Source organism: Lepisma saccharinum, chromosome 17, assembly GCF_977018435.1.
Source record: "Lepisma saccharinum chromosome 17, izLepSacc3.1, whole genome shotgun sequence".
Classification (NCBI taxonomy): Eukaryota; Metazoa; Arthropoda; class Insecta; order Zygentoma; family Lepismatidae; genus Lepisma; species Lepisma saccharinum.
Window position 1 is genome coordinate 24,005,470 of NC_139245.1, and position 11,783 is coordinate 24,017,252.

Here is an 11,783-nt window from a genome sequence, read left to right on the forward strand (position 1 = left end):
TGTAATAATCACTCCGACTCCACCCCGGAGATCGACTCGATCACCGATGTATTTGTAAAAAAAAATGGAACTCCTACAGGGAAGGAAAAAGAAACAAACTCGATGAGGAGTAGCCTTGAATTGTCGTTCTTTCATTCGTGATGCGAAGTTCGCATCATCTACTGGTTCGCATTGCGAACGAAATAAAATAATAGAACGATTTAAACGATTCGTTCATATGAATGTAATTGTCGACGAGTCGGTCTATAGAGGAGCGGGTAGTCGTGATTCGATTCGATGGGACCGCAGGATTGCTAATATTTACTCACGTCAACATGTAAACAAACTTGGCCTTGACAATGGATAAATTAGAAAATTGCGTTAATGTTGCCACTAAAGCTTACAAGAACAACGCGTTTGGAACAGCAGAGAAAGTATATTCTGAATACATAGACACGCATCTGCAAAATCGAAATATCAGGTAAGATTCTGACAAGTTAGTAAATTTTGCACAGATGTATTACACGCTATAGGAGTATCACATGTGGTTGTACGAATAAATAAAGGTAACAGTTCGTTATATCGGAGACACATTAAAATCGGATATTTTGTGTTTTGCATGGTTCGTACTTACTAACAGTTTCATACATCGGAGACACATTTCTTCAATTTTACACAAGAAACTACTTACGGAAATGAGTTTTTCCAAGGTTACAACGTTCGTCGAGGTATTTTCTTTCATCGTGGAGTCTATTTGACCGGAAAATCGTGTATTTTCAAGAGAAATATCTCACCGACGCAAAATTGCCATTGCTTTCATTTGCTTGCCCTATGACAACCAGATGCTGCATACGTTTGATGACGTAAGCCCCTGTCAGTGTTCAACCCCCTTTTTTCTTACTATGCTTGCCTAACGTAGCCAAACCTAACCTAACCTTATCGGAAATGGTTCATGGGGCTGACAGGGGGTTACGTCATCAAACGTATGCAGCATCCGGTTCACGTAGCGAAAGCAATGGAACTTGTGCGTCGGTGAGATATTTCTCTTGAAAAATACATGATTTCCCGGTCAAACAGATTCCACGATGAAAGAAAATACCTCGACGAACTTTGGAAACCTTAGAGAAACTCATTTCCATAAGTAGTTTCGGTAAATGTCTGTTATATCGGAGACACATTTCTTCATTGTTACAGAAGAAACTACTTACGGTACCCGGAAATGAGTTTTTGTAGCATTTTGAAAGTTCGTGGAGGTATTTTCTCACCGTACAATGCTGCACAACAAGAAATAAGCACTTTTGGTATAATAAACTTGCATTTTGTGCAAAGCGACAACATTATGCCGCTGTTTCCATTATGTACCTGCAGATGGCATGAGCGCCGAAAGTCATGAGGTCTCGCCAGTGTTTCCAAACGTGCCTTTTTTTACGAGAATATTTTTTTAACTATGCTTACCTAACCTGATGAGCCGCGGTGGCTCAGTCGGTAACGCGTCTGACTACCATGCTAAAGGTCCCGGGTTCGATCCCCGGCCGGTTCAAATCCGGGAACTTTTAGGAGCGAATTTACAATATAGAGAAAGTCTCCAATTTTGTTAATTTTCGGTATACTAACTAATTTTGACCCCCTAATCACGAATCTGTTGAAAGAAAATGGGGGTCACGTCTGAAAATTTGAAAAAAAGCCGATTGAATTTTTTATATATATAGGTGTATATGCGTAGTTTTACGAACAAAAATGTAATATCCTGTCATTGTGTCCAACCACGCCGTTGTTTTACAAGAAAATGATTTATGATGTTCAATTCTAGTACGATCCCTATTTATTCGATGAATTTAGGGGTGAAATGAGTGCTAATGGAACCTAACCTAACAGGCCTAACCTAACCTCGTGTGAATGGTTCGTGGGGCTACCCGTGGATGGTTTTTGGGGCTAATGTCAATGGTTTGTGGGGCTACCCGTGGATGGTTTTTGCTGCTAACGAACAATTTTTCATCAAAATGTACAATTTCCAGACGTGACCCCCGGTTTTTTACAACAGATTAGTGATTAGGAGGCCAAAATTAGTTAGTATACCGAAAATTAACGAAATGGGAGACTTTCTCTATATTGTACATTCTAGCCAACTTTTCTAACGATGGAAGTGGCCCCGGCGCCCACCCAGCGTCGAATAACATGGGTACCTGGGGGAAACCCTGGGGGGTAAAGGAGGCCAGGGGCATGATGCTGATCACATCACCCCCACTCACGACCGGATCAAGAAAGTGTGGGGCGTTACCCCCACACCCCCTATACGCCTTCATGGCATGGTGCTATGCACAGGGGAGCACTTTACATTTACTTTATGCTAACCTAACCCAATCCAACCTAACCTAACCTTGCCGGAAATGGTCCGTGGGGCTATCCGTCAATGGTTTGTGATGACATAATGAACACAAAATTAGGTATTTTTCAGTTAAGAAGGTTGAAACACTGCATACCCACTCCAAATCGACAAACACAAGCACAACGTGCGATGATCCACAGCTGTGCACGCCATATTGTATGTTCCGCAACGGAAGAAAGGACCCAAAAGAATTACTCGTAATGTGAAAAATCGAAGTTACTTTCATGTAAAAAGCATAATGGCACCTTCAACTATGTTCCGCAATACACAATTGGTAAGTACGAACCATTTGAAACTGAAAATATCCGATAGAAATGTGTCTCCGATATAACAGACATTTAACGTAGTTTCTTCTGTAAAAATGAAGAAATGTGTCTCCGATATAACGAACAGTTAAACTTGTACATTTTGTTGTCATTATACAACTCGTAAACCCTGCCTGGAACTAAACAATGTGGTCCCTTTGTACTTTATTTATTTATTGCATATTTGAATACGAAACCGTGCATATCAAATTAGTTATATTTTATGAGAAGGTTTTTCTAGAATTAAAACATGCGTTGCATGAGCTTGTGGCTGAATTATTTAACTAATGTTGTGGTTTCACTCTTGTGTACAAAAAGTTTTTTTTTTTTTTCGTGTACTATATTAACTTCTCCTTATTCCATTACAGCAATGATAATATAGCAGTTGCATATAATAACCGAGGACACTCGAAATATATGCAAGTGGAATTTAATGATGCAGTCCAAGATTACAATGAAGCACTAAAATACAATCCCAATTTAGCTGCAGCATACTACAACAGAGGAACAATTCATTATCGCTTGGGTAAGTAATGACCACTTTACTAATAGCAGTAGTTATATAACTAATAATCCTAGGAGCATGATTTGGTTATATATGCTTGTGTGTTTACTACTTTTTGAAACCATGAAACATAATGTTGTGACATAATACTTACTACTTCTATGTAAATATAAAATTATACACATTACTGGATAGCCTGGTACAAGAGTCCACTCTAAATTTATGGTAATTGATTGATTTGGTTAATTTTACTTTGCTTTTCTGCCGCTTTTGGCTAATCACAAAGATTCTGCCACTTGTGGCTAATCGCGAAGATGATGAGGAATGGTATGTTGAAATCGAAGGGACACTCGCAAAGAACACCCATGCACAGGTTAGGATTCGAACCTATGGCCCCTGGCATCATAGCGCACTGTACGTCAGTGATCACCGATGTGTGCACTGTTCTAACCACTCTGCCTTGAAGTTCGGCCTGCTTTAGGGCAAGGCATGGTGATTTTGAAACAGGGCTGTAGAGCTTCTGTAAGTTTATTATTGCTACACCAACAGTATTAGAAGCCAGCTACATATCAAATAACTAGCAAAATTAAAGTGCTTCGCAACCCCTTTGAAAAAAATGGTATCTCTAATTTTGATAGAGATGAAAACTTTTCATCCTATGATAAGAGATGCATAATGCTCAAAAAAGCATGATACATTATTGCCCCTAGGTCATTGGGGGTATGGAGCAGAAGTAGCACAAAGAATTAGACCGGAATGTTGTCAGTCTCTTAAGTAGCAGTAGGTGATGATTAGGGAATGTCAAAAAAAGGACCTAAAAACTGAAAAAAAAGACGTATAAATGTGATCCAAATTAATTAATAACCAGTTTTAATTACATATTTAATGAATAAAAAAATACAAAATTCTGGTGGTATGGAACACACAGTGCGAAAAACCGAAAGCTTCAAAACAAGAGACCTTCCAGACAAGTTACGGTTAAAGGACCTTGTACCGTACCTGCTTCAGTCGTCCAAAAATATATTTTTTCTTTCTTTTTTTTTTTTTATTTCTTTACTACAGAAAGGATGTTTAATAGGTGATGAACTGATGATGATTCGAATTGAGAATGGACAGTAAAAACATAGTCGAAAGAAGGTGAAGTTGCAAAAAAAAAAAAGCCATTAAGACCTTAAAATAGGCTAAGAAAGGACCAATAAGCCAAAAAATGCCGAAAAAGGCAAATAAGGACAAATTAAACCCACCTTTTTCTGGCCTACAATGACCCAAAATGAACATTATGTTGAGTCTCGTCTTCGGACACTAGGAAAAAAAGGATTTTTCCTGAACTTCCGAGCACTAGTGATGATAATTGTGGTTTCAACTTGGATTTGTCACGAACCATCAATTGATCAAATTGATGTTGATGTTTTTTATTGGTGACATTTCGAGGTGGCCCAATGAATGTTACAACCTATAAATGTGTTTACATTGTGCAGAGCCCATTTGATACCGATGAAGTCATAGATAGCCATGACCTGCTAATTATTGGTAACCATTGCAGGCTGTTAAGCTAGTAGCTAATGACTAGGGCTCGGAAGTTGAGGAAAAATCCTTTTTTTTCCTAGTGTCCGAAGACGAGGCCCAACATAATATATGTTCATTTTGGGTCATTGTAGGCAAGAAAAAGGTGGGTTTTATTTGTCCTTTTTTAGCATTTTTTGCTCATTGGTCCTTTTTTAGCCTTTTTTTTTTTTTAGGTCTTAACGGCTTTTTTTTTGCAACTTCACCTTCTTTCGACTAAGTTTTTACTGCCCATTCTCAATTCGAATCATCATCAGTTCATCACCTCTTAAACATTTCTGTAGTAAAGAAATAAAAAAAGAGGGAGAAATAAATATATTTGAACCGATCCCTGAAACGAGAGAAAAACATTTTTGGACGACTGAAGCATGTACGGTACAAGATCCTTTAACTGTAAGTTGTCTGGAAGGTCGCGCTCTAAGTAGCAACTTTCTCTTGTTTTGAAGCTTTCAGCACTGTGTATACAACCAGACAGCACACGCCTGCAAAGATCTCAAGGCTCCGTGCAGAGGGAGGGGGTGGGGAGGTTAAAACTGAAGTTATTAATTACTCCCTCTGTCCCATAATTATAGTCCGGTATGCCAAAATGGTAGTACAGGAATGACAGACGAAGAGGCAGATGGAAAGCACAATTTGTACTGATCCTTGAGTAGTAAAGTTGTATGACTCATTCCCTTGTTCCATGTTCTTCTTCTGTATGCACCAATGTCACAGTTTGAATATCGGGCAATTATTATGAGACAACAACCAAAGGTGTACCGGACAATAATTATGGGACAGAGGGAGTAATTTGGATCACATTTATATGTCCTTTTTTTAAAATATTTTTAGGTCTTTTTATAGGTCTTTTTTTCGCAATTTATAGGTCTTCAACTTCCGAGCCCTAATAATGACATTAGTTCTGTGCCTTATGTGTGATATTCCACACAATCATAGAGCAACAGTTGCTTGTCATTTCAAAGTATTTGAAAAATAGATGTTCAGTTTTGTGCAAAGTTTAGCTAATCCACTGTGAAGTTCACCAGAAATGTAGCTCAATTTTCACAATGTGACAAATGATGAAACTCCTAAAATATATATTATTTTACACTGTTGATCTTGCTTACTCTCTGTAATATAGTGTTTGATAAACATTTCTAAGATCAAAGAAATTGTGTAAGTTACTTCTAAGTGAACATTACAAAAGAGTTGGTTCCCAATTTGTTTTGAGTTCATGGTGCCATTTTCCACATGACACCTCTACATCTATGTTATTTAGGCACCCTGATAGCCCTTGAATGACGATACTCATTTAAAAATAAGAGGTAAACTTAACAAATGAAGGGTGAACCAAGATGTCACAGAGTGGGAATTTAGTGCCAACTTTCTTTTTCCCTACTACTACTAGATTAGAGTGCAGAATGTTGAGGAATGGAAGTAAAAGTGTAAAATAATAAATATTTAATTTATTTATTTTAGAAAGAGACCTAGCCTAACCACTACTGGACATTTTTTCTTAATTTCTTTTTTAATATGGTATTAACTCCCAGTATAAAAAACATTTACACAGACATTATAGAAGATATTCATTTATAAATTTCTAATGTCTGCAACAAAAAGGAAATTTACTGTTGCTCACCCTGAAGATCTTCCACATTAGTTCAAAACACAATATTCATTGATTTCGGCTTCAATACAGAAGTAATTGACATTGTTTTAAAGAGTTTTTTTTTTACTCACACGAGTCCTGTGGAGAAAAATAAAATTTGGTTTTCAGACTCAATCCATGTATCAAGGATTCAATAGAAACTTAGTATCAGGTAGGAATAAAGATTTTGATATTGTGAATATGAACTATTTTTTAAAAAAAATATTGTTTGGTGTGCATATATATGGCTTCCCTTACATTTGATTCAAATGGTTAGCACTGTTGCTTTTAGTGCAATTGTTCCCCATGTGAACCTCAAAATTTCCATGTTAGCCTAGCATCGTTAGGATAATTGGGGAGTTACTTAAAAAGAAGGTAGTGAACTTCAGCCTAGAAATCCAGACAACTGTGGCAATGGGACTTGATGTGTTGACCATCAGTGTTCAGAAAGTTGCTTTTTGAAACTAATCAAGCAATTAGCATTTTAATAAGTAACTGTGTTACAGTCACTGGTAACTGCAAACTAACTGTAATTACTTTTACAGTTACTTTCTGCTGGAAATTTTCTCCCAAACAAATTACACACAATCAGTGGTCAATGATTGGTCATTAATCTTAATAAAATAAATATGTGGTGTGTTATTTATGTCTCTGCTATGTAATATAAGTCTTCATATATTAATGTAATTACAAATTAAAAAAGAACAAAACATTGAAGTCTTCAAGTGCAGTTATAAATGACAAATTGCAATAAAGTGTGGATGTTCTCAATTTAGCATGCAGTAAGGCGTGGCTTCCCTGCCATAGGTGATTGCACGAAAATTATTTCACCTTAGCATCCAGAGAAGACATATTTGAAAACATGGTTGCCAAATTTAGCCTTTCCCCATGTTACAAACTTTCAAGTTAACGATTTAAGTGTCGTAAAGTAATTGTTGATAATCTTACTTCTATTATGAATAGTAACTGTTACAGCTACTTATTTTTAAAAACAGCTAGTTACAATTAGAATTCATCAAAAAAGTTACTGTTACATCCAAACACTCCTAACCTTGCATCATCAAGTGAAAAGCTGCTTGGCAGGTTTTAGCTCTTAAAGGGCTGTGCAGAATTTAGTTTAGTGTACACATAGTTTCATGTGTGTGTTTATTTATATATGTTTACATAATAATCTCAATTTGCAGATTTCCGACACTAGTTTTGAGGTCCCATACCAACTATAAATTAAATATTTATTATGAGCTTACAGGACATTAGTGCTAAAATTTGTGAAACTAATATTTTCAATTCCTCCAGAGCTCATAAAACAAATTTCATTGGTTATAGGTCCTTCCTCTCAGCATAAATTCTGGTTCAGATATATTTTCATGATTTGTGTGTGTATAATGTTACTAATGATAAACCAACTTTTATCATGTTTATAGAAATTGCTGGAAAATTTGAAGTTGTCAGACATCTTTTGTTTTACTTGCATTGATGTTTTATATATACAATACATAATAAATATATACAATAAATAAGAATTGTTGTAATAAACCAATTCAAATTTTCAAAATATATCACTGCCATACAGGCTCACAAAGAATGTTTTGAACAGTATTTGATTTTAGAAGTAATTGGCCTGAGCTTTCATTGGTCTGCCCGTGTACTTGCAACACAGTGAAATTACCAACTGCCTTTTTTCAACAATGCTATCAGTGAGTGTTTTTCCCATTAAGCACTAGGGAATCAAGCAAAGATACAAATTGATTTGGTTTATTTTACCTCACTTTTCTGCCACTACTAGCTAATCGCAAAGATGAGGATGAGTGATGATATGATGAAAGGACATCACACAAAAACACAAACTCGGGACCCCTGGCATCATAGCATGATGTAACCACTCCTCAATGAAGGTCAGCACAAATTGAATATTATACTATTAAGTATATAATATTACTAAGCATGGGGGGACAGATTCGACAAGTAAAAATAGCATCCAGGACTATTTTGCTTATATAACTTACATTTGTGCAATTATAAAAACACACTTCAATTCTTTACTCCTCAGGTTACAGATTAGAAAAATTATCCTTCACTTTTAAATTTTGTAACCTGAAGATTTTGGGGGCTGCTCCAACCCCCCTTGCCCCCACCAAGTTTTGTTTATGTTGCTAAGTTTAAGACTGAGAAACCAAGTTCTGAATTCTTCTGGACCATTTTTAGTTACAGGCCCCACATATACACATTATTTTTCCTACCTTGCACTATCATTATGCATGTTCGTCTTACTTGATATAATCGGGTGATATGCATATCCTGTTCAGCACATGATGTATCTATGTGAATATCGTTATGTATGTTTACTTTCCAGGAAGCATTGACAAAGCAATATATGACATGAAAGAAGCTGTGAATCTGGAGCCAGATAACATAGAATTCCAAACTGGGCTTCAGAAAAGTGTTGAACTCTCAAACAGAAACATTAACAGGGGTTGTATGGAGTAATGCTATCACCAAAGATTTGCCATTAATTCTTTTCAGCTTGGAAAGTGTTCATGATACTTTATTTAACTTTATATAAGTGTTCCATAATGTAAGTGACATTCACTCTGCATGTTGTTTTTTAGTAATATATGGATATGTTTTTAATAAGGATGAGATTGATCTGTACTCTATCGGTGCCAGCCGATGTAGGTGTATTGCTTTGTTACTGATTTGATATATCTATGAATATCTTATAATTAGTGCAATATTCTGCTATTTTATTATAATTTTTATACCATAATGTCCATTCCGTATTTAGTTAAAAACCAAATGTCTAAATATCCAGCTTTTGCATTGCATTTGCATGGTAACATGGATGTATTAAGGAGGTCAATGAACCATTCAGGTTCTTCAAACACCATTTGGAATTTTATATCGGATCAGTGGAGTATCAGTTATTGGTAAATTTGTATATCTGTAAAATTTCATATCAGTCCATCCCTAGCTTATGTAACTGCCAATTATTTAAGCAGCATTAGTAAAAGATAATTTGGCAAGTACTGTGATTTCTGGCATTGAATATAGAGTAAATTGCTACAAGAGGAGCAACTCCTCATTTTATTCCATGTCAAATCACCCAGGACAATTTATTCAGGAAAAATTTCCATCTGCGATCACCGGAATCAAACCTGAGTCTTCTGCATGGCATTCAACAACTCTATTCATTAAACGAAATGCACTTAGCCTCATTATTGCGCTAGAATTTTCTTCCTTGACAGCATAGTGAGAGTTTAATTTTACAACCCTTTAAGTTATATCATATTGCAGATGAACTTTTAATATATGAACCAACGTTATAGAATGGCAATCAAAAATGCTTCAAAAGGTTTGCTGCTTAAATGATAAGAAAATTGTGAGATAAAAAGAACACAGTGTTTATATGTTGGTGTTACCACTTTACACTTGTTAATTTACAATGTGCATCTTTCCAATTAGTGTAATAATGTTTTTTTTTTTATATGTAATATTATTCTCAAGGTTGAACACAATGTTTTCCTAACAATAGAAGCAATTTGATTTTGACATAACATAACTGTTCTTAGCTTGAGGTTGAAAACATACGTTGTTATTCTCATACAACAGGTAGCATGTTCCTATCCTCCCATAAAAAAACTTAAATGTCCAAGTTTTAATACCATAATCGGTAGAGGCATGCATATTTAGTTTTTGACGAAAACACGAAATGTGAGATAACACATTCTGTTAATTTTTAATGTTTCTGAAATGTGTCAGGTGCATTTTCCTACCCGTTTTGTCACGAAATATGCGAAATGAATTGCAAAATGTGAAATACTCTTAAACACGAAATTTACGGTTTATATACAGACGCGACACTTTCTGAAGTATCCTGCAAGTTATGCAATTTACGGAAAATTGATTTAATTCTAATGTAAATATTTGAGAAGCAAAAATGGACCCCTTTATACAGGAATAAACTTAATATTCTGGTAATGATTTAATGTACTATTAGAAGGGATATGTTTATTTTGTGTAATAGTGCAGTCTTTAAATCAAATTTGGGATTATATTCACATTTTTTAAAACCAAAATGTCATTTTATATGGTGCTTTTTCACCGCTATAACAGCAAAATTTCATTTTATTTACCGCTTTTGAACCCGAAATTGACTGTTTTTGTACCGAAATTTTGCTTTTATGTTTACCAAAAATATGTGCCTCTCTGCAGGACAATTTTTCTCAAATGAATGTTAAAAAGACGAATGTTTCCATAGTATGAGCATTTGAGGTCATGCTTTGGAATTTTCTTGATTCTTTTGTGAATGCAGAACAGATAATTTTGATAAAGAGCAGTAAATAATATGTGAAGTAATTAACATTAATTCATGTTAACATAGTATATGGAAATTATGTACTTTGTCAACTCGCGTTATTTTTTAATTATCTGTTGAGTGAGGGCCAATTTTTTTAGTGCAATTGCTACTATGACCTTTCCTGCAGGTAGAAACTTATAAAGGAGTTAATGAACATTCATGCCCCATGAGAAACATACCCCAGGTATTATCTTATTGTACAAAAAAGTATTATTTGGAAAAATATGCATATAGGTCTTGAATGAATGTTGCCTCTTGAAAAATAGTACAGAATGTCATTAATAATAAAATGTTACGTGGAAGATGGTTGGGAGACATTAGTTAACATTAAATTTGTTGTATAAATTAACATCAAAGGGAAGAGTATGTTTAGTTCTCATTTTTTAACTGTGCTTTTAAGAGCTTTAATGCTATGTTTGTTGTTTGATATATAGAGTATCTAATACCCTTGAAATAAATAATACTTTAACAATGTGTACCTAAAATGCATTTAAGTAATATATGACCATGTGTATGACTATATGTACATATTTTTGCTTTCTGCAAACTAGAATTAATCATTGTTGTGTTGAAATTATTGAGATTTATGTGTGTTTTATGCTTTATACTTGAACTGTATATACTGAATGAAACATTTATCTTTCTATTAAATACATAAGTTTTCAGAAATATGCAAGTGTAATTTCATTTCTGAAGTGTCAAATCTTACTTTATTAAAGAATCTATCCTGAACACAGAGTTGACTAGCAATGAAAAGCAAAAAATATTTCAATATATGAAGCACGACAATGCAGAAAACCTGGATGGAATCTTCTAGTTTTCATGCTATAATCCAATAAATGAGGGCTGCACAACTTTCGAAGCACTTGATATAAACAGCCTGTAAGATATATTTCAGACAGAAGAGACATATTTTGCTTGGGAATGAGCCAAATAATTACCACTGTTCACACCATAGCAGTACGACAGGGCACACAAGCCTGCAGTCGATTGGTGAAATCCTAAAGTGGCATGTGTCACCTGCCACTTTGGTGTGAAATCTCCCTAAGTGAATGCTGAAG

The 11,783-nt window shown here is 35.1% G+C and overlaps 1 protein-coding gene across 1 annotated transcript; it reads left to right on the top strand.

Annotated features, from left to right (window-relative positions):
- Positions 1-203: 203 nt before the first annotated feature.
- LOC146001617 (tetratricopeptide repeat protein 32-like) lies at positions 204-11,391 on the top strand. Its single transcript, XM_083139152.1, has 3 exons — positions 204-460; positions 3,039-3,196; positions 8,719-11,391. The coding sequence occupies exons 1-3, from the start codon at positions 339-341 to the stop codon at positions 8,850-8,852; spliced, it is 414 nt and encodes a 137-aa protein (XP_082995278.1). The 5' UTR covers positions 204-338; the 3' UTR covers positions 8,853-11,391.
- The last annotated feature ends 392 nt before the right edge of the window (positions 11,392-11,783 follow it).